The 23,653-nt window shown below is 51.1% G+C and overlaps 1 protein-coding gene across 7 annotated transcripts in view; it reads left to right on the top strand.

Moving 5' to 3' along the window:
• OSBP2 (oxysterol binding protein 2) overlaps positions 1-23,115 on the top strand; it is a 155,641-nt gene extending 132,526 nt beyond the window's left edge. For 3 of the 7 annotated variants that reach the window (XM_033412779.2, XM_049698565.1, XM_049698566.1), the window contains 11 exons: positions 3,814-4,006; positions 4,559-4,676; positions 7,890-7,938; positions 8,184-8,330; positions 9,216-9,461; positions 11,805-11,925; positions 12,177-12,280; positions 12,353-12,448; positions 12,557-12,741; positions 21,160-21,386; positions 21,649-23,115. In XM_033412779.2, the coding sequence (XP_033268670.1) occupies positions 3,814-4,006; positions 4,559-4,676; positions 7,890-7,938; positions 8,184-8,330; positions 9,216-9,461; positions 11,805-11,925; positions 12,177-12,280; positions 12,353-12,448; positions 12,557-12,741; positions 21,160-21,386; positions 21,649-21,794 (1,632 nt within the window). In that variant the 3' untranslated portion in view covers positions 21,795-23,115. Of the gene's footprint in view, positions 1-3,813; positions 4,007-4,558; positions 4,677-7,889; positions 7,939-8,183; positions 8,331-9,215; positions 9,462-11,804; positions 11,926-12,176; positions 12,281-12,352; positions 12,449-12,556; positions 12,742-21,159 lie in introns of all 7 variants that reach the window. The other 4 variants (XM_012538216.3, XR_007471889.1, XR_007471890.1 and 1 more) reach the window with 4 other exon arrangements.
• Positions 23,116-23,653: the final 538 nt, after the last annotated feature.

Here is a 23,653-nt window from a genome sequence, read left to right as displayed (position 1 = left end):
TTATTCCCCAACATCCTTGTTAGTGAGCATCTCCAGGAGCCCAGCCCCACTCCGGGAAGGCCCTGGGACCCCACATCGCCTCAAGGGGCATCCGGATGGGGGTAAGGATCCAGCTTGACAAAATAAACAGTGACAGTGCTGGTTCCACGCCCTGGGAGACTTGGACCCTGGCCCTACACGCATGGCCTGTGGCCTTGATCAAGTCCCTTGGTCTCCCTGAGCCTCCATGTCTTCCTCGGTCACGCTGTTAAAGCAGCCACCTCAGTGCTTGTGAGAGTGCGCCTCCCCTCCTGGCACCGGCACCGACAGCCCTGACCCACAGGGGATGGTGGGTCTGAGGGAGGTGGGGCCAGAGAAGGGGAGGAAGGCACGTGGTCACACAGGAGGGAGAGCGTGGGGCAGGACGGGGCCTCAGGAGCTGAGTGTGGAGAGGGTCTGGGACCAGGTCTGTGAGAGGCTGTCAGCTGTCTCAGAAAATGAAACCAACACTGTTTTCCCTTCCATATCATTCCTATAGTGTTGAGAGCGTCACGAACATCAAGGGCAGGAGGAAGGGAGCCTAATTCATCTTTGCAGCACAATCATCTTTCCCTCTTTGCTTTTTAAAATTTAATTTTATTTTTTATTGAAGTTGATTTACAATGTTGTGTTAGTTTCAGGTGTACAGCAAAGTGATTCAGTTATTTATTCTTCAGATTCTTTTTCCTTATAGGTTATTACAAGATACTGAGTATAGTTCCCTGTGCTATACAGGGAACTATAAACTTGTTATCTTTCCTTCTTTGCTTTTGCTGCTAGGAAGGTCAGAGGCCATGTAGAGCTCTCTGACATGAGTTTGTAGAATTATTTACCATGACATTTGGCTATTTTATACTGTTATTTGTGGCTCTTTTATAAGCCTTGTTTTTTTTTTTTTATATAAATTAATGTATTTATTTTTGGCTGCATTGGTCTTTGTTGCTGAGTGTGGGCTTTCTCTAGTTGCGGCGAGCGGGGGCTACTCTTCATTGCAGTGTGCGGGCTTCTCATTGCGGTGGCTTTTCTTGTTGCAGAGCATGGGGCTCTAAGGCACGCGGGCTTCAGTAGTTGCGACTCACGGGCTGTAGAGCGCAGGCTCAGTAGTTGTGGCGTACGGGTTTAGTTTTTCCACAGAATGTGAGATCTTCCCAGACCAGGGATTGAACCTGTGTCCCCTGCACTGACAGGCGGATTCTTAACCACTGTGCCAACAAGGAAACCCAATAAGCCTTGTTTTAAATGCTGTGAATTATATGAAAGGAAAGTGTCCATCTGTGTTAAAACTCAGCGAGATGACTGCAGGAGCTGTAGAGGGTTGGTGGGGAGTGACAGCGGCAGGTACGACGGAGCAGCGCTAAGGAAAGGCGAGGGCAGAGTCCAGAGGCTCTTGTGCAGCTGCCAAGCTAGTCTGATGGGGCAGGCAACCTGCCACCAGGCAGGGCACCCACAGACCCTAAGAACCAGAAAACGTGAAGCACCCATCGTGTGTCTCACCTGTAACAAGGCTCCATGCATGACACAGCCCGGGCCCCTGCACCTTCTCCCCAAGACAGCCAGGCAAGGGGTCCTGTCCTGTTCGCCCATTGTTGACCTGGGCAGCCCCTCCTCCCTGGGCCTCAGTCTCAGGGGGACAGGAGGATCCAGCAAGGGGCTTCCCTGAAGCGGTGGACCCGGCGCTGCCCAGGTAGACAAGGGCACCCCCACACACACCCGCCAGAGCCAGTCCTCTGGGATGTGTTTCTGACAGCACCGCGCACCTGGCTCGGTGGTCTGAGAGCTGCTGGGGCAGCGGCAGAGTGACGGCGCCCCTGCAGTTAGGACTCCTTCCTTGGTCAGCAAATGGGTGGCTGGAGCCCAGACTAACCTGACTAGGCACTGGGGCCGAGCTTAGGGTCAAGGGAAGCAAGGATGAAGTGGACACAGGCCACTCAGGAGCCCACCTTGGGGGTCCCCAAATTGCATGGTAGTCACTGACTGCAGCTCTGCACCAGTGGGCAAGCATTATAGATCCAGAATAGCCCCAGACCTGCAACAGCCCTGGATGCAGCGTCTCTCACCTCCAGAGCCTGCTAAGTGCATAAGGAGATTTCTTTCCTTCCCCACTAAAGTCTCTCCCTCCCCCTAACCTGTGCCAGGACACCTGTCAGCACAAATCCCTGCCCCTTCTGGAGAAGCAGGTTACAGTGGCATGTGGCTGGGCAGGGACCAGACCTGCAAGGGAGGGCGGGAGGCCCTTGAAGTGCTCCCTCCCCAGAGCCTTGCTGGGGAGCTGCTGGGAACTAAGCCTCAGTTTCCTCATCTGTCAAATAGGGACAATCCCCCTCCTCCCACCTCAAGGATTTTGCTGAGTGAGCTGAGATGGGGCGGGGGGGCTGCAAATGCAGGGTCTGTGGGGCTTTACCATTGTGGCTTATGGACAGGACATGGGCTCAGCGGGGCTGAGTGACCCATGTGGGAACTGGGCCTTCCCAGTCCTGATCATGCGACCTTTTCCACTACACTTTGCTGGTTGCCTTGGGCCTCCGTTTCCACATCTTCAGAAAGGTGGGGTGGCGAGCCCCTGCCCTGCCCACTCTGCGTGGTACTGGGGGTGAGATGAGATGGGATGACAGAGGGAAGGTGCCCGGGGAGGGCTTGTTAAGGAGTGACGTGCGGGGCCAGATGAGTGGCCAGCCTTCTGGAGCCCCACGCTGGGGCCCTTTCCACCAGCCAGGCCGCCACTGGGGCTTGGCTCCTTATGGGGCTGGAGAGCCAGCCGAGCCCAGGCAGGGTGAAGGCATGTGCTCAGGCGCCAGCCGTGATGAAGGGGGTGTCCATTGAGTGCCCCTTGGCCCTGAGCTCTGCGTCACCTCCCTGGCTCCTCCTGACAGCCCTTCAGGTAGTGCTGTGCGGTCCCTGTCACAGAGAAGAGGCACCGTGCCTCTCTCCCTCCAGGAATCAAGTCTCTAACCCTCAGCATCAGACCTCATGTGATGTGCGTGGAGCCCAGTGGCCGGTGGTAAGGGGGTGGTGGGGAGTGGCAGCCTGAGATCACTGATGCAGGTTGGGCCGGGAACCATGTCCCTTCCGACCACGTTAGAGGAGTCCAGGAAGGGCAAGTCCAGTGGTGCCCGGCTGGGACCTTGCTGCCCTCCAGGGACAGCTGAAGCCCAGACCCTCTTCTCTACTGTGATGACAGGGGCAAAACAACCATCCCGTTTCCTAAGAGTGTGCTAGAACCACTTATGGACCCGGGAAGCTGAAAAGAATCTGGATGTCATAGTAGGCCACAAGTTTGAAGGGGGAACCTTAAAAGCAGAGTTTATGTGATACAGACTTTGAGGTAACTTGGTAGAAAGTTCGACAAGACCCTTTAGCTCTGAGCCAGGCGGTGTAGCAGAAAGGTGGCTTTCCTTCCTTCTGTGCCAAAGCCAGGGTCTGGCCTGAGCTGCTGTGTTGGTTCCAGTGGGGACAGGGGTTATGACAAACCTAGGCCCAGACCACAGTGAGGATGCAGCAGCTGAGAGCTGGGGCCCCTGCCACCAGGAACACGCAGCACCCCAGCTGATAACTGGCGAGGCAGCATGACCAGCAACACCGGGTTTAGTGCTCTCGAATGGCATCTTGACTGTGGGGCACCGACCAGGGCAGATGCCAGGCTGGTTCAGAGAAAGCCAGGGTCCCCATGACCCCACGGAAGCCACAGGGGGCAGCAAAGATGTTTCTGACCCACCTGCGATGGGAGGGGGAGGGGCCACGGCACCCCCGGGCATTCCTCTCTGCCCTGCCTGGCTCACAGGCCATGCCCCCTCGCAGGCCTGCAGGGACTTCCTGGAACTAGCGGAGACGCACAGCCGGAAATGGCAGCGGGCTCTGCAGTATGAGCAGGAGCAGCGCGTCCATCTGGAGGAGACCATCGAGCAGCTGGCCAAGCAGCACAACAGCCTCGAGCGCGCTTTCCGCAGTGCCCCCGGCCGGGCCACCAACCCCACCAAGAGCTTCAGCGAGGGTGAGTGGGCGTCAGTCCATTCATCCAGTCCACCGTCAGTGTCCCCTTTGCCAGCTGGCTCAGCTTACACAGCCCCCCCAGGTTACATACCCCTCAACGCACCTACGTCTGGGCCCGCTTGGCCGGCTCTGGTGCCTGTGTGCCTCTGTATCCCCCACGCCCTCACAGTGGGCACAGTCTCCCCGTGTCTAGTCTCCCAATCCCCAGAGAAGAGCTCAGTGAGTCCAACTGTCCCCTCTGTGGCAGGGCTGCCCGGGTGCCAGGTGGCTGCCCACCTAACCTGGGGCTCAGGGTCACGGGTGCCCTGGGAAGGGGGTCCATCAGAAAGGGAAGCTGGGCCACAGAGAGACTGACCAGCATGTTTAGAGATCAGGGAAAGCTTCCGGAAGGAGGGAGGCTCTGAGCAAGAGGGTGAAAGTGCGTTCCAGGAAAGGGAGCACGGGCACCACAGCGGGGTGACAGAGGTGGGGAGGGGCCGTGGGCTCTAGACCTCCCTGGGCAGGCGCGACTGTTGAAGTCACAAACTGAGGCAGTGGCTTTGTGTGTCTCTAGGAAGCCTCTTAACCACCAAAGGCGAGGACAGTGAGGAAGATGAAGATACCGAGTACTTCGACGCCATGGAAGACTCCACATCCTTCATCACAGTGATCACTGAGCCCAAGGAGGACAGGTGGGCTCGGGGCTGGGCGGCCACCTGGAAGGAACCTCTCCCGGGTCAGCCGTGCCGGCCTGTTCTCGTGCTCCACCTGTTCTTCGCACTTGGGGTTTTCTTTAAGTCTTGCTCCAGACGGTATTTTTGCTTAGATTGGTTCTGTTCTTCCTTAAATCAAAAATACCCAAATAGAGTTTGTATTGGGATTTCATTTTAAATGGACAACAGGTCATTGGCTGCATCCAGTTCCTGCCCCAGAGCCGCACAAGTTCCCAGCCACTCCACCACTGTGTCAGCATTCCAGAGCAGACTGGAGACACAGAAAGCCTCTTTTATTTTCTATTTCAAAGTCTGTTTCATTTTTCATAAAAGCTTGCTCTTTCAGGATCTTTCTAAATACACATTAATAGTAAATGAGACAGTTACTAGCACTGAAAGCCACATTGCCACACTCCCTGGGACCCTCGGGAAGCGCCTGTGCTTGTGGACCGAGCTGGCAGGACACGTGCGGAGGGAAGCACGTGAGATGGGGTGGGCGGCAGGGCTGTGGTCAGGGGAGCATGCGGGGCTTGAGCACAGATTTTAATATGGTTCGGGGCTCAGTCCTCACCAGGGTTGCTCATTCTTGTCGGGTTGCCTTAGGTCCTGACCCTAGAAGGGCTGGTGTATATGGCAGTGTTTGGGGACATAAAAGTGGCCGATGAGCCCCACAGGGGAAAGAACTGACTGCAGCCTGTGCTGCCCACTGACACCCTCATAACAAGGTGTGTCAGGACCATGTGCTCCCCTGCTCGCCCTCAGGAACTGCATACTTCTCAGCGGCCTCACTCCTACATGTATGCTGTGGCCTGCCCACCCCATGCTGCCTTCCCTGACCCCCCCTGAAGCCCAGCCTGGCCGGGAGGAGGCCGGTGAAAAGCTGTGCCTGCTCCTTTTTTGCCTCTGTGGACCAGCGTGTTTCACCACTTCCCTGTCCTGGTTTCTTCCAGGGAAAAGGCATGGTTTGGATTCCTCTTACCCCTCAGGGAGTTTCTGGTCCTATCAGTGGTATATTTCCATTTCCCAATCATATTTTTTATACATATATTTATTTATTTTATTTATTTATTATCATCATCATTTTTGGTTGCATTGCGTCAAGCGGGGGCTACTCTTTTTTTTCTGGTACGCGGGCCTCTCACTGTTGTGGCGTCTCCTGTTGCGGTGCACAGGCTCCAGACGTGCAGGCTCAGCGGCCATGGCTCACGGGCCTAGCCGCTCCGCGGCATGTGGGATCTTCCCGGACCAGGGCACAAACCCGTGTCCCCTGCATCGGCAGGCGGACTCTCAACCACTGCGCCACCAGGGAAGCCTGGGGCTACTCTTTGTTGTGGAGCACAGGCTTCTCATAGCGGTGGCTTCTCGTTGCGGAGCACGGGCTCTAGGCATGCGGGCTTCAGTAGTTGTGGTGCATGGGCTTAGCTGCTCCGTGGCATGTGGGATCTTCCTGGACTAGGGATTGAACCCGTGTCCCCCGCACTCGCAGGCGGATTCTTAACCACTGTGCCACCAGGAAAGTCCCCCAATAATATTTTTAAAAATTTTTTAATTGAAGTATAGTTGACTTACAATGTTGCGTTAGTTTCTGGTGTACAGCAAAGTGATTCAGTTTTACATACATATATATAGATATATAGATATATACACACACACATGGCCAAAAAGTTCGTTCAGGTTTTTCTGTAACATCTTTTTGGCCAACCCAATACATATATTCTTTTCCATTATGGTTTACTACAGGATATTGAATATAGTTCCCTGTGCGATACAATAGGACCTTGTTATCTGTTTTATATATAGTAGTTTATATCTGCTAATCCAAAACTGCTAATTTATCCCTCTTCCCCCTTTCATAACCATAAGTTTGTCTTTTGTGTCTGTGAGTCTGTTTCATAAACAAGTTCATTTGTGTCATATTTTAGATTCCACATATAAGTGATATCTTATGATACTTGTCTTTCTCTGACTTACTTCACTTAGTATGATAATCTCTAGGTCCATCCACGTTGCTGCAAATGGCAATATTTCATTCTTTTTCATGGCTGAGTAATATTCCATTGTATATATGTACCACATCTTCTTTATCCATTCCTCTGTCAGTGGACACTTAGGTTGCTTCCATGTCTTGGCTATTGTAAATAGTGCTGCTGTGAATGCTGCATTTCCCAATAATATTTAAAAATCGCTTATATTGCTCTCAAAATTAGCACAGCTTAGCTGTTCTGAAATTCCATTATCACCTGGTAGTGGCACCCTTTGGGCTCTGAGGCCAGGGGGGTCCTGCTCAGGTTCCCTCTGGCTCCCTGTCCACTCCCCTATACCTGGAGCCCCCAGGGCCCGGGCTTGCCTCCCGCATGCCCCGCCCTGGCCTCCTTCCATACCTCAGCAACAGCCCAGGCCCCTCTGCTCCCACCCAACCAGCAAGCAGGTGACCCTGTGCTCAGTACTCTTCATTGGCTCCCCTGGCTCCTGGCACAGCCCCCAGTGCTCACGCAGCCCCCCAACTCGTGCTGCAGCTGCACTGGGCAGTGGGCAGATACTCTGCCAGGTGCCCCCTTGTCTGCAATGCCTTCCCCCTCTCCCCAGGGACCTGGGTGGGTTCTTCCCATCCAAGGCCCTAACTGCCTAGTGCCTGTCCCCTGACCAGGCTGGCCCAGGTCACCCCTCCTGGGAGCTCCCTCAGAGCCTGGGCCCCTCAGCCAGAATGCCCCCTGCTGCTCTGGCCACCATCTCACCACAAGTATCCCTAGGCACAGAGATCCATCCGACCCACTTCCTTCCCTTCCTGAACCCAAGTCGAATGCCGTAATCTGACCAGCACAGTGAGGACACAATGGGGTTTGTCCATGCCAGAGGGGACCCACGGGGCTCCCGGGGGCTCTCCCAGAGGTGCCCATCCCTTGGCTTCTCTGGGTCTTGGTCAGCCAGTCCCCAGGAGGGGCCTGTGTGCAGGGACCCCTGGTGAGAACTTGGCTGTGCGGCTGCTGCCACAGGGCACCAGTGGGTGGGAACCCCTCCAAACTGCTGCCCCAGGTCCCTCAGCCCCACCTGAGTCCTGAACTGGAGACGCTCCCCTTGGAGATGCAAGCTGCCCCTCGGACCTCACTGAGGGGACTGGATAGAAGGGGGCTGGGTCCCCAGGAGGCCTCAGAATTTGTAAATAACTTGCCTTCCCTTTTGTGTTTCCTGCAGAAAAGCCGAGGGTGGGACTACAGGCTCCGTGGAATGGACCTCAGACAATGTGAGTGAGGTGGGACCCCGAAGGGGGGGTGAAGTGGGGAGGCCAGCACTTTGAACTCGGGGCCCCCAGGGGCGGGCCCTGTGCCTGGTGCCTTCATCTGAGCTCAGGCAGAGCCTTCCCCTCCCGCCAGCAACGTCCCAGCGCGGGCCTGGTCCTCAGACCACCCTGGGCCAGAAGCGAGGGCGAGGCCTGGGGGCCGAGGCGACCAGGCCTCTGCTGACGGGCGCACTCTGCTTCTCTGGTAGGTGCTAGACAGCACCTCACTTGTGCGCCAGGGCCCCCCCAAAGTCAAGAGGCGTGTCCGCATCCCTGACAAGCCCAACTACAGTCTTAATCTTTGGAGCATCATGAAGAACTGCATCGGCCGGGAGCTCTCCAAGATCCCCATGCCGGTAGGGGCCGGGCAGAGCGGCCAGGGGGGCCCTGGAGGCTGTTTTCTTGTGCATGGATGGGAAGTAATGGCCTTTGGAAGTATACGCAGCCCTGGGTGTCATTTTCTTAATGACACTTGAGGAGCATATAACGTGTTATTGAATCGTGTTCCATCCGCACTGCTGAAATTCCCCCAGGGCAGAGGTCTCACGCTTGGAGGTAAGGAGCCAGGAAGGGGCTCTGCATTGATCAGACAGGGGGCCCTCAAAGTGCCTCCCACCCTGGCAGATGGGGAGTGGTAACATTGGGCTGTGTATGGGGCCGGGTGAACCCTCCTCCTCCATGCTGGGCTGCCCCTGGTCCCCACCCCAGCGAGGTCACCAGCAGGCAAAGGGCAGGGCTGGCGCTCTCGTGCTGCTAGATCACAGTGGCATCTCCATGGAGTGGGAGCTGGGGCTGCTCCAGGGCAGACTTGGTTTCACTCTGTGACCCAGGACAGAAGACTTGCATAATAGCTCAGAATACAAGGTAGACCCACTTCATCCATTCATTCACCTATTCATTCATTCACTCACTCATTCACTGATTTCTATGATTCACTGCCCTGGCATTTACATCCTAGGAGGGGAGACTGACAGTAAATGTAACAGAATTCTGCCAGATGCAGCAGGTCAGAACGTGGTGAGGGCTATGGAGAAAACAGGCAGGAGGGGCGGGGAGGCAGGCCAGTGAGTGGGGCTGTGGCTTTAGACAGGTCCTCAGATGAGCCTCTCTGTGAAGGTGGTCTGAGCAGTGATGTCCCTGAACATCTGAGAAAGGCAAGGCTGCTGTGCCGACAACCGCAGGTCTGTGCTGGGAGCAGTGGACGGTCTGTGCAGACCCCCGACCTGACACCCCGCCCGCAGGTCAACTTTAACGAGCCCCTGTCCATGCTCCAGCGGCTGACGGAGGACCTGGAGTACCACCACCTGCTGGACAAGGCCGTGCACTGCACCAGCTCCGTGGAGCAGATGTGCCTGGTGGCGGCCTTCTCCGTGTCCTCCTACTCCACCACCGTGCACCGCATCGCCAAGCCCTTCAACCCCATGCTGGGTGAGACCTTCGAGCTGGACCGTCTCGATGACATGGGCCTGCGCTCCCTCTGCGAGCAGGTGAGGCCCGCGCACGCTTCAGCCAGGCCTGGGGGTCAGAGCCAGACAAACGGGACACGGCCTCTGACCGAAGGGGCCATCAAGCCAAGGTCCGGTCAGGTAGCTGGGCCTCATGCGGCGGGGACAGGTCAGGGGCGCCCCACGGAGCAGGCCTCCTGGGGACAGTGTGGGCCACGTGGGAGGAGAGCTGGGTGAGGACAGTCAGGTCTGGTGGGGGAGGGGAGGACGCCTCTCTCGGCCAGAAGGCATGGAGCAGTGGGGGAGGGGTGTTTGCTGGACACCATCAGGGATTCGGGTGGGCTAGAGCGTGGGGTCACCACTGAGCTGAAAGGGAGCAGCCCGCGCCCCACGGGGCCGCAGTCAGTGATGGTGGAGGCCGTGAGTGTGAGGGGCCAGAGCTCAGCTCTCCTCCATCCTCTCCATCGCTTCTACAGGCCTTCCCTGCAGGTACTGGTCTCCCCAAGGCGTGGAACCAAAACTGGGCCCCTCGGGCACCTCAGCCCAGCTCTGGTATCCTTGTCTGAAGGGGGTCGATTCTGTTGGTGCTTCACTGAGTGCCAGGAGGACCCAGGCAGGGGCTACATGAAGGCGCCCAGGATAGATTCGGGTCGGGCTGCCGCTGAGTATCTACCATGTGCCAGCCGCTGCTGTGGGCCCAGGGGTTGAGCTCAGAAAGCAGACAGTTTGCAATCCAGTGGCTGGTTTTAAAGGTGTGCTCTGCCTGCTGTGCAGGCCTGTAGGAGGCCAGACCAGGGGAGGTAGGAGGTTGAGCACAGGCACCTTTAAAAAGCAGAGCTAGGGATTTGCCTGGGGAAGGCGGCAAGGATGACCCAGGGTTCCTGGCCTGAACTACTACTGAGTACATTTCTTCGTTGAACATTGCTGATCAAGTAACCCCCTCAGGAGTTGAGGGTGCAGCCAGCTGGGAAGTGGCCTGTTCTCGTGGGCCGGGGGGTGGGGAGCAGGTACTGTGGATGTGGATGGTTCTGACTCTTTTAGGAAGGCCCGGGAGCGGTTTGGCAACAGAGTGAGGGAGAGAGAAGGAGCCGAGGTCAGAGAGAAGGAGGCAGGCGGCAGAAGGCTCTTCTCTGTGTGGGAAGAGTCACGGGAGGGCAGAGGAGGCAGCTTTATGAGGAACCGCCCCCGTCACTGGCTGCTGTGGGGAGAGTGCAGCGCAGGGATAAGGGTGGAGCAGGGAGGCTGGGGAGGCTGGAGGCGGCGTAGGGGAAGGGCAGATTCTGGATGCTGTTTTGAAGAAAGAACAGCCAGGATTTGCTAAGGATTTAGATGGGGAACATGAGAAAGTGGGGCCAGCCATGACTCTAGAGCATTTGGTGTGAGCAGCTGGACCGACTGGATCGTCTGCCCGAGAAGGTGGTGCTGACACTGAGCTCCAGGGCCAGGTCTCTGGGGTCACGTCCCTGAATTTGCTGATGGGTGGGCTTCAGTGGGGGCCCTGGCCACAGGCATCGGGCAGGCTCGGGGACGGCTCACTCATCACCCAGTTGCTGGCAGGTTTGGCCGGTGCCTCTGAGACGTAGGAAGGATGAGGGTGCCTCCTATGGGGACTGTCGGGAGCTCTGGGCCGTCTGCACGGAGGGGTGCAGGGAGGCTGGAGCCCACGGCTGCAGTTCCGGGGCGAGGCTGCGAGACGGGAGGCTGGGAGAGGCTTTGCCCTAACCCTGTGACCAAAGGAGCCACAGAAATGAGGAGGGACAGATGAGGAAAAGTTGATGGCAGTGTCCTGGTGGTGAGACTGTGGTCAGGGTGCCCAGTGCTGGAGAGGACGGGGCGGAGGCACCGGGTGGGCAGAGCAGGCTGCACCGCCATCCAGGCTGGGACGGGACACCAGCTGGACTCCAGCTCTGGAGCCGGGCTGGCCGGGAGGCTTCCCATCCTGGGCCTCCTCAGTGCAATACAGCACAACAGATGCAGCCGCTGCAGGCGATGGGCAGGTTAACTAGAAAGTAGGCCCGAAGCCCCTGGTAGAGCCTAACGCCCTCACTTTATTCACCCTCAGCACAGCTTGTCACAATGTCATCACCCCATTCCACAGCCCAAGTCAGGCGTGAAAACGCCCCGGCCACTGGCTCAGGCCCACAGTAGTTGGGGTGCCCCAGCCCTGCCCCCGTCCAGTGCCACCCAGGCTGCTCCCCTGGGCATTCCCGTGCTTTCCCACTGGAGCACTGTCCTTTCTGGGGGGCCTAGGCCCTGCCGTGTGTCCTGGTTCCCAGGGCCACAGAGCCATTCATACTGGGCACGGGGCAGGCTGTCCCCCGGCCGGTTGGGGGCAGGCCCAGGCCACGTCCAGCAGACGCTCACGGCCTGTGGGTCTGGTCTCAGGTGAGCCACCACCCGCCATCGGCCGCACACTATGTGTTCTCCAAACACGGCTGGAGCCTCTGGCAGGAGATCACCATCTCCAGCAAGTTCCGGGGGAAATACCTCTCCATCATGCCGCTAGGTGAGCGGGGGCAGAAGGACACTCTGGATGAGGGGGAGGGTTTGCCAACCCAGAAGCCAGCTTGGTGCCTCCAGGGGTGACGTCAGTCCCCCTGCAGACTTCCTGGATGCCCCCCTGACCTGTACCCTATCCCCAGTCTGCACAAATACTGCTTCTGGTTCTCAGGACCCTGGGACCTCGGGAGGGTGGGTCAGGCTGGCTGGGACCCAGCATGGCAGGCCATGACCTCTGACCCTATATCTGGCCTCCAGGTGCCATCCACTTAGAATTCCAGGCCAGCGGGAATCACTACGTGTGGAGGAAAAGCACCTCGACTGTGCATAACATCATCGTGGGCAAGCTCTGGATCGACCAGGTCAGGGGATGCTCTCGGGGAGGGGCCGTGTGGCCCAGGGATCGGCCGCTGACCACTCCCCTCCCTTACCAGACAGGGGACGTCGAGATTGTGAACCACAAGACAAAGGACCGGTGCCAGCTAAAGTTTTTACCCTACAGCTATTTCTCCAAAGAGGTGGCCCGGAAGGTAAGCAAGGCCACCTCTCGGAGCCTGTCAGGGGGGAACCCCGGAGAGGGGCGTGTGCCTACGCTGGCCCTGCCAATGTCCCCACGCTGGCCCTGCCAATGTCCCCAGGTGACAGGAGTGGTGAGTGACAGCCAGGGCAAGGCCCACTACGTGCTGTCAGGCTCGTGGGATGAACAGATGGAGTGCGCCAAGATCGTGCAAAGCAGCCCCAGCAGCCCCAGCTTGGACGGGAAGCAGAAAACGGTGTACCAGACACTACCGGCCAAGCTGATGTGGAAGAAGTACCCGCTGCCGTGAGTGGGGCTGCGGGGCGAAGAACAGGCAGGGAGCGGGGAGGGGACAAGCCAGACAGGAAGCGAGCGGCGGGCACGGGAGGGTTCAGGCCACGCCTGAGGGGAGCCAGACACCCGACTGTAAATAAGCGTTGACACCATCAGGTGGCAGCACGTCCTATGCAGAGACTTTAAACAGGCTGATTGATGGGACAAGTCCGCATAGTCCAAGGAATGAAAACCAAACATGAAAATAAGTGCAGGAAACTATAAAAAGTGGCACAGCTGATTCCAAAGAGAATGAAACAGAAATTCTACAAAGGAAACATAAAGTAACTGAAATTGAGAACTCCATGGGAAGGTTTAATAGAGAGAACCCATTGACTGAATATAGGTCAGAAGAAATAATCAAAATCTTCAGATAAACAGACAAAACCTGGAAAAGCCAAGCACCTAGAGAGAGAAGGCTGGCCACCTGGTGACCCAGAGTGAGTCCCTGGAGCAGCCCCACAGGCATCCCCGGAGCCTGGGAGGGTGCAGCGTCAGGACGTGTAGGGCACGTTGAGTTTGAGAGCAGGGTCCAGCAGGCTTCTGGTCAGAGTCCAGAAGCAAGAGACCATCTCAGGAGTCTTATCTGAGGAGAAAACAGCAGAGATTTTCCACATCTAAATCTATACAGTGAAACTGTTGAAACTAGATCAGAGAAAATATTAAGCAGCCAGATTTTTAAAAAGATGTACTTTCTGAGGAACGGCAGACTGACAACCTTCTCCTCATCAGCAATAACGGGAGCTTGAAGACAGATGAAATCTTACACATGCAGAAAGACTCACTGACAGGTGAGAATTAATTACACACCCAGCAAGAACATCTTTACAGAGTAAAGTTGAAATAGACATTTTCAAGCCACTCATTTTGCCACCAGCAGACCAGCACTAAGGATAGAGCTCCCAGATAGAAGAACCAAGATGTGTGAAATGAGGAACAAAACCTATGTGAACAGTGAGTAAATAAGAACAATAATGTCTTGTGGGGTTTAAAATCTAAACATTAAGTGCAACTGCACAATCAGGTAAGTCAGAAAACTGGAAACTTTTCAAAGGCCCTTGTGCTACCCAAGAGGAGGGTCAAGATGCACACTAATTTCTGACTATGTGAACTGTGCATATTGTAATTCCTAGAGTAGCTACTAAATTAATATGTTTAATTGGAATCCCAGAAGGAAAGGAAAGGAAAGAAAGAAAAATAGAAAAGAGAGAGAAATAGTTAAAGAAATGATGGAAATAAATTTCCCCAAATAAACAGATGAAAGACCTTGGGTTGAAAGGGCCCGTTGGAGTTCCAGAGACAGGAAACAAAGAAAAACTTCTGCCTAGACCACAATATACTGAAAATTAAGGACACCAAGGAGAAAATTCTAATAGCTTCCAGAGAGAAAAGATTTCAGTAGAGAATGAAGAATCAGATGGACATCAGATTTTTGGAATAATATTTTCAAAGTAATGAAGAAAATGAAATTAGAAGGTAAAAGTTTCAGTCCAGGGCTTCCCTGGTGGCGCAGTGGTTAAGAATCCGCCTGCCAAAGCAGAGGACATGGGTTCTAACCCTGGTCCGGGAAGATCCCACATGCCGCGGAGCAACTAAGCCCGAGCGCCACAACTACTGAGCCTGCGCTCTAGAGCCCGCAAGCCACAACTACTGAGCACACGTGCCACAACTACTGAAGCCCGCGCACCTAGAGCCTGTGCTCTGCAACAGGAGAAGCCACCGCAATGAGAAGCCCATGCACCGCAACGAAGAGTAGCCCCCGCTCGCCCCAACTGGAGAAAGCCCACGTGCAGCAACGAAGGCCCAACACAGCCAAAAATAAATTAAAAAAAAAAAAAGTTTCTGTCCAGCTGAGCTATCGTTCAAATATGAGGCTGTGATAAAAAAACAAAATGTTCTCAGGTGAACAGCCTCAGAAGGTTTGCCACACAAAAACCCACAATGAAAACAGTAGTCTAAAAGGGGGAGGGAAAGAATCCAGAAGGTGCTACAGTAGTTATATGAAATAAAAGGTTGTGTGTGGGAGGGATTTTCAAAATAATTACTAAGACCAAAGAAAAGCAGAAAATGTTCCCACAACAGTCCAGAATTAGAAGTGTAGATGATGTTAACACAATGGAGTCTAGGGAGACAGAGGACACCAAGGGATGTGAAGGTAGAGACCAACAGAAGATTTTTAAATCAGTAAAAAATATTAAAAAGACAAATAAAAACAGCAAGTTAACACAGTAGAAATAAGTCCAGGCATAATAACATAAATAGATGAAACTCACTAGTTAAAAAAGCAAAATATTGGGTTGGCCCAAAAGTTTGTTCGGGTTTTCCCTACCATTTATGGAAAAACCTGAACGATCTTTTTGGCCAACCCAATACTAACTGACTGGATTTTTAAAAATCCAGATGCATGCACCTTCTAAGAAAGATCCAAAGCGTAATGATGGGCAAAGGTTGAAAGTAAAAGATAGACATATCATGAAAATACTAACCAAAAAGCTATAACAGCTATATTAATATAAGGTAAAAACAGACTTTAGGACAAAAGCATTATTAGGGATGGAAGAGTTGCTACATGATAAAACGTTGAGTTCTTCGAGAAGATATGAACCGTATGCATGACACAGACATTATGCATGTAGTGAAAGAGCCTCAAAAATACACAAAGCACACATATTGAGAGTAAAGGGAGAAATGGATAAATCCATCACCACACTGGAAGACAGAGATTTCAACACACCCTTCTCACTTGTTGAGAGTCAAATGGGGAAAAGCAACCCAGCAAGATGGAGAGCAAAAAAACACAGGATATACATATACTTATGGTTGCAACAGAGAACAGGCTTTTTCTCAAGTATACGTGGAATTTATGCAAAAATCAATCGTGTACTAAACCCTAAAGAAAGCCTCAACAAATGTACAGAGGGTAGCACACAGACCACAGCCTATGATAAGACAAATTAGAAGTTATGAACAAGATGTCAAAAAGTCCCCACATATTTGGGAAAAAATTTAAGTTGCTAAATAATTCATGGACAAAATAATAAGTTAGAATGCCTAGAACTGAATGAGAAGAAAAAGATATCAAAACTGGCTGGATATACCAAAGGCAAAGCTTCAAAGGAAATGTATTGCCTTAAATAGGTATATAAGCTTATTAAAGCTTTTTCATTCTAAGAAATTAGAGAAAGTGCAACATACAAACTGAAAGAAAGAAGAAAATATACCTTAAAAATAAAAGCAGAGGGACTTTCCTAGTGGCGCAGTGGTTAAGAATCCACCTGCCAATGCAGGGGACACGGGTTCGAGCCCTGGTCCGGGAAGATCCCACATGCCGCCGAGCAACTAAGCCCATGCGCCACAACTACTGAGCCTGTGCTCTAGAGCCCGTGAGCCACAACTACTGAAGCCCATGCGCCTAGAGGCCGTGCTCCGCAACAAGAGAAGCCACTGCAATGAGAAGCCCATGCACTGCAACGAAGAGTAGCCCCCGCTCGCCACATCTAGAGAAAGCCCGTGCACAGCAACGAAGACCCAACACAGCCAAAAATAAATAAAATAAATTTATTTTAAAAAAAAAACAAGTTTAAAAAGAAGTTGATCTTTGAGGGAAAAAAACGAACAGAAAACTACTGGCAAGACTGATCAAGAGAGAATATAGAAATAAATATTATTAATGTTTTCATTATGTTTATTATATTTAAAGTATAAAGAGATTATTAAAATTCTCATTGGAAGGACAAATTTTTAGAAAAATATAACTTACAAGAACTGAGTCTAGAAGAAAAAAAAAAAGCATGATCCTATAATTAAATCCTATAATTAATCCTATAATTAAAGATACTGAAGCAGTAGTTTAAAAATTTCCACAGGGAAAACACAAAGCCCAGGTAGTTTTATAGGTGAATTCTACCAAGTTGTCAAGAAACATATACCTCAATTTTATAGAAAATCTACCAGACCATAGAAAAAGAAATACTTTCCTTTCTTATACTGTGAGGCCAGTATAAGATACCTAATACCAAACCAGGCTAAAAGAGTAGTAGGAAAATAAAAGTTCTACCCTCTTTCACTCATGGATAAGCACAATTCCAAAACAAGACATCAGAAAATCCAACAGTATATGAAAAAGATAACATTCTTCAGTCATGTTGAGTTTATCCTGGGTACGCAAGGATGAGTCTGTACTAGAAAATCCATAAATTTGTTACATTAACAGATCTGAACAAAAGGCATCTTAGGTGCCTCAATATAAGATTAATATGCAAAAGTCAGTTGCATTTCTATACACTAAAAGAAAACAACTAGAAAATACAGTTTAAGAGAAGACACCAATTATCATATCAGAGAATATCAAGGACCTTGTAACAAATCTTATAATATATACAAGACCTCTATAGAGAAAATTATAAAACTTTGCTGAGATATCAAGGAAGAGCTAAATGAATGGAGAAAGATACCACGTTCGTGGGTAGAAAGACTAAGTACTATTAATATGTCATGATCTAAAGAGTCGGTAAACCAAACAAAATCCCAATAGTGATTTTCATGGAACTTGATATTATGATTTCTTAATTTATATTGAAGAATAAAGGGGCCAGGATATTTCTAAAAAAAAGAGGACTTGCCCTATTAGATACTTATTTTGAAGCTATAGTGAAATAGAATAGTAAGCCTGGAAACTATGCCCTGGATGTGTATATATCTTTGGTATATAACAAAGGTCCCGTATCATAGCACATGGAAAGATGGCACCATCCACTAAAAGGATCTCGGGAAAATGGTTATCCATATAGAAAAACATTAAGTGAATCGTTCCCTTACATTATTATAACAAAAATCAACTCCAAATAAAGGTCTTACAGTAAGTATTAAGTTTGACTTACTGTTAAACAGTAAGTTAAACTCTAAGTAGAGGGACTTCCCTGGTGGCGCAATGGTTAAGAATCCGCTTGCCAGCACAGGGGACAGGGGTTCAATCCTTGGTCCGGGAAGATCCCACATGCTGCAGAGCAACTAAGACACAACTACTGAGCCTGTGCTCTAGAGCCCACGAGCCACAACTACTGAGCCCATGTGCCACAACTACTGAAGCCTGTGCGCCTAGAGCCCGTGCTCCACAACGAGAGAAGCCACCACAATGAGAAGCCCGTGCACCGCAATGAAGAGTAGCCCCCACTTGCCGCTACTAGAGAAAGCCCACACGCAGCAACAAAGACCCAATGCAGCCAATAAATAAATAAATGTTCCTTTAAAAAATAAATAAAAAATAAATTCTAGTCTTTCTGTATCCACATACTATTAAAAAGAAACAAAAAACCTCTAAGTAGAAAATATAGATGAGTATCATCTATAACTTACGGAAATATATCTTAAATAAGACAAAAACACTGATGTATTCAATTATATTAAAATGCTTCTGTTCATTAAAAGAAATTTTTCTGGGGCTTCCCTCGTGGCTCAGTGGTTAAGAATCCACCTGCCAATGCAGGGAACATGGCTTCAATCCCTGGTTCGGGAAGATCCCACATGCTGCAGAGCAACTAAGCCCGTGCGCCACAACTACTGAGCCCACGTGCCACACTACTGAAGCCCGAGCGCCTAAAGCCCATGCTATGCAACAAGAGAAGCCACCGCAATGAGCAGAATGAGAAGCCCACGCACTGCAACAAACAGTAGCCCCTGCTCGCTGCAACTAGATAAAGCCCGTGCACAGCAACGAAGACCCAACGCAGCCAAAAACAGATAAATAAATAGGAACAAAAAGAATAACAGACCTTCTAATGAATAAATAAAGCAAAAACAATCCAATGGGAAAGTGCAAGTCATGAACAAGAATTTCACACAAGAAGAAACATGGCCAATCACCATACGAAAATGATAACATCATTGGTAATCAGGGAAATGCAAATCAGAACCACAATAAGATGCAGTTTTACCTTCATTTGATTTGAAAAAATGAACAGTCTGGTAATATCAAGTGTTGAAGAAGATATGGATCCACAGTATCCCTTATACATCACTGGTGGGAACGTGAGCTGGTATGACCATGCTGGAAAGCAGTGTGGCCTTACCTTCTAAAGAAGAACATCACAGACTCTGCAGCCCAGTAATCCCACTTCTAGGTGTATACTCAAGAGAAACTCCTATAAATGTACAACAGGAAACATGAATAAGATTACTCAAAGCAAAACTTGAAAACAACTCAAACTTATTGGATGAAATAATTAGTATATTCACACAAAGCAATATTTACAGTAGTTGAAACAAATGAACCACAGCAACATACAATACAGATAAATCTTAGTAATATAACATTAAGTTTAAAAAAAGCAAGTCCGAGAAGGTTACATACATATTCTTTTTATACAGTTAAAAACAAGTATCTAAAATATATGTATATGAATACACACACAGACATACACACACACTTAAGACTACTTAAAGATGCAATAAAATTATATTAAAAGGAAAGCAAAGGACTGATGAACCCAGGAGTCCTGCCAGTGGCTACCTGAGAGGAGGATGGATTGGTGAGTTTTCCTTATGGTCAGATGTAGGTTTTGTCAGGATTCTACCTTTGGTTTAGGTGGCAAGGTCGCATTAATACAAGCAGGCCGGGGCTTCCCTCGTGTCGCAGTGGTTAAGAATCCACCTGACAATGCAGGGGACATGGGTTCGAGCCCTGGCCCAGGAAGATCCCACATGCCGCTGAGCAACTAAGCCCATGGCCACAACTACTGAGCCTGTGCTCTAGAGCCTGTGAGCCACAACTACTGAAGCCTGTGTGCCACAACTAGTGAAGCCCACATGCCTAGAGCCAGTGCTCCGCAACAAGAGAAGCCACCACAATGAGAAGCCCATGCACGGCAACGAAGAGTAGCCCCCGCTCCCCGCAACTAAAGAAAGCCTTGCGTAGCAACAAAGGCCCAATGCAGCCCAAAATAATTAATTAATTAATTGATTGAAAAAAAATACAAGCAGGCCATGTAAGGACCAACATACCAAGTATTATGACTAATTCAAAACTTTCACAGTATCAAAGCAGTATAAAAAGAAAAAAACGAAATAAGATAGATTTAAATCCAACATATTAGTAATTACATTAACTTCCCATAAGCTTTCAGACAAATTTTTAAAAATCAAACTTTATGTGGTTTACAAAAAATACATCTAAATAAAATAAAGACTGGAATAAAAGGATGGAAAAAGATATGTATACATAGAAATACTAACCAAACAAAAGCTGCCTTCAGCTATAGTAATATCACAAAACAGACATTAAAACAAAAGGTCAAAGAGGGACAAAATGATAAACGTTCAATTTGCCAGGAAGATTTTAAATTTGAATATACCCTGTACCTAATAACAGCCCCAAAATGTATACAGCAAAAGTTGATAGAAATATAAGGAAAAATGGACTAGTTTACAACCAAAGTGGGAGATTTTAACATACTTCTTTTAGTAATGGATAGCAGAAGAAAATGTCTGGAGGACAAGTTTGAACAACAGAACCTTCAGGACAGCTGTAGAACATTGCACTCAACAACTGTGGAAAATGCAATCTCTTTGATTACATGTGGAACGTTTGCAAAAACTGACCATATACTGGGTCATAAAACAAATTTCAAAGAGATGAAATTATACGAAGTATACTGTCTGACTCCAAAGTGAGTGTGCTAGAAACAAAGATGACTAGAAAAATTACCATATATTTATAAACTTAAGAAATGTACTTCCAACTAATCCATAGGACAAAGAAAGTATAATGAAAATTAGAAAGTATAACTGCATGATAATGAAAATAATACATAACAAAAATGGTAGAATGCAGCTAAAGCAGTAATTGGAGTGAAATGTGTAGCCTTGAAATGCACATATTAGAAAAGAAGAGACATGGGAAAATATTGAGCTAAGCATCCATCCCAGGAAGTTAGAAAAGGAGCAGCAAAAGAAATCCCAACAAAGTAGAAGGAAGACTATACAAGCAAAATCAGTAAAGCAGAAAAACCTAAAATAGGATCAACAAAGTTTCATCTTCCACCAATGAAGAAAACGGACAAACCTCTGACATGACTGGGTAGAGAGAAGGTGCACAGCATCAACATTACAGACGCGAAAGAAGACACTGCTGTCACACACATTAAACGAATAATAATGAGGACATTATGAAACACTTCAGGCTGATATATATGAAAAATTGGACAAGGTGGGCAAGTTCCCAGAGAGGTATAATGTGGCAAAACATGCAGGTCGGTGGAGCCTGCAAGGTGCAGGGAGGAAAGGGCGAGGTGGACACAAGGCCAGGTTTGGGGGGTTCAGGGGGTGGACATGCAGGAGGGGAAGCAGAGAGGGGGCCGAGTGTGTCCCGGCAGCTCACCCCATGGGGCCCCGCAGGGACAACGCGGAGAACATGTACTACTTCTCGGAGCTGGCCCTGACCCTCAACGAGCACGAGGAGGGCGTGGCGCCCACCGACAGCCGCTTGCGGCCCGACCAGCGGCTGATGGAGAAGGGACACTGGGATGAGGCCAACACGGAGAAGCAGCGGCTGGAGGAGAAGCAGCGCGTGAATCGGCGCCGGAGGCTGGAGGCCTGCTCGCGGGGCTGCGGTGCAGAGGAAGGTGAGGCCAGTGGGGAGGGGGGCCCCCGGGAGTGAGGCCAGCGGGAGAGGGCATGGGGGTCTCCCAGGAACTGGGAGGAGATGAGGGGACTGGAAGAAGCTGAGGGGGAGAGAGGGGATTCCCTGGGGGCAGGGAGGGGTGCTGGAGAAGGGGGCACCCCAGGAGCAAGGAGGAGGGCCAGCAGGAGAGGGGACAGGGAGTGGTTTTCTGGGGCGCTGGGAGGAGGCAGGCTGCCCGCCCGCCTGCCCACTGTGCCGCCCAGCAGAGAAGGAGGCCGAAGTGTACGTGCCGCTGTGGTTTGAGAAGAGGCTGGACCCGGTGACTGGGGAGACGGCCTGCGTGTACAAGGGTGGCTACTGGGAGGCCAAGGAGAAGCAGGACTGGCACATGTGCCCCAACATCTTCTGAGCACCAACCCCCTCCTGCAAATACAGGCGGCTGCACAGCCTGGTCCACCTTCTATTTAATGCACTCAATTTAGTACTCAACTGACCTCCCCACCTTTTCCTTCTTATGTTTTTTAATAACACTTTTTTGGGGCTCCCACCTTGGAAGGAGGAAGTGCTGACCCGGGTTCTTTCCAGCCCCCAGGTGCCCCGGGTCTCCTGTGACCCTTCATCATGGACTTGAGCCCCATCAGGCCCCCCAGCTCCAGTTTCCACACCTCAGGCAGGCTGGCCCGGGCCCTTGGCTGCTCCAGTCACCAGCCCCCCAGGGAGGAACTGGCCCCCTCCCAGGGAGCCACTTTTGACTTTTTTAGAAAAAAAAAGATCTCCATTTCTTTCCAGCCAAGGTATTTAGTAAATATTTTTAGTACAGCACTTGGTGGACAACTTTCTAAGTGTGCTTTCTTGCCACAGAAGTGTCCTGGCAAGAGCCCCTTCTTTTTAAGACATTGGGAAGCCAGATGGACCCCTTTGAGTCGGGAGCATTTTGTAGCTCAAACAGCAAGGCCATGTGTATGTGAGCTGCCCACCCCCCAGGAGCCCAGGACCCCCCAGAGAAGGGAACCAAGGGCCACCGGGCCCAGGAGAGCACAAGTCAGTTGTCTCTGGAGCCAGAGCCCCACGCATGGTGGGGAAGGGGACACTGAGGGACCGCCATGTGGATTTGAGGGCAACAGCCCCTGCCTAGCCCTGGCCATGCTGGGGCTGCTCCCCAGCCCCACAGAGGCCGGGCCTGCAGGCGCTCCTGCCACAGAACCCAGCCCCAAATCAGCAATAAGAACCAACCCTCGGCTCAGCCTGGGTTGGTATCCTGGGCACCAGAGAACCCAGAGTCCCGTCTCTGGGGTGTCCCATCTCAGCACCCCTGAACTGTTTATTTGCCATATATATATATATATATACATATATATATATATATATATATATATATATATATATATATATGATATATGATATATAAATATATATAAAATAGCTATTTTGCTTAAATTTTTATGATATGTAGAAGTGAAAAAATGATGACGACAGGGTGCTCCTGTCTGAGTTTGGCCCTCCTGTCAGCTGTGCCCTGCCCTCTCCTCAGATTCCCTTCCAGTGGCTTCTGCCAACTGTGGGGGGGGGGGGGGGCCTGGGCCACTGTGGCCACTGTCCCAGCCCCTCAGAACTCCTACTCAACCTTTCACACTTCAATTTGGTCCTGAAAGTTCATCACAGGGTTTTACTTTCTACTCCAGGACTGGTTTTGTTTTTATTAAAAAAAAAAAAAAAAGTGAAAACACCAACGTGTGAAATGCCTTAGGGTGCCCACTGGAGGGCGGGTGGGCAGGCACGCAGGCAGCCCCATGAGGCCTGCGGCAGAGCTGTTCAATGTTCCTTTTCTCAGAACTGTGAGTGAGCACCTTCTGACCAGTAATAAAAAATCTTGGAGTTTTCCACGGCCCCATTCCTGAGTCTGTGACTGGGTGGAGCAGGGCTGACACGGGAGAGCAGGCGACAGCCCGCAGGTGGCATGGGGGAGGGGTGTGGGGCGCTATTCTGCTCAGCGCCAGAAGCAGGCAGTGGGAGGTTGGTCTGGATGGGGAGGGGCGGGGATGGAAGACCTGGTGGGACAGGGTCTGGGCCAGGAAAGCTGCAGAGGGCTGAGGTGGCACCTACTGGAGGGTCACAGTTTGGCCTGAGGCCAGGCCAAGGCCCTCACCACTCTCCACAGGGAACACTGGCCCTGGTGAGGTCTAGGGTTGCTCAGTGACCATGACCTGACCTCAAGCAACTTGGATCACTAGCTCCCGGGACCCGAGCAAGGGTGGCTGGTCTGGCCCA

Source organism: Orcinus orca, chromosome 15 (genome assembly GCF_937001465.1).
Source record: "Orcinus orca chromosome 15, mOrcOrc1.1, whole genome shotgun sequence".
In the NCBI taxonomy this organism is placed as follows: domain Eukaryota; kingdom Metazoa; phylum Chordata; class Mammalia; order Artiodactyla; family Delphinidae; genus Orcinus; species Orcinus orca.
This window is presented reverse-complemented; position numbering and strand designations above follow the sequence as displayed.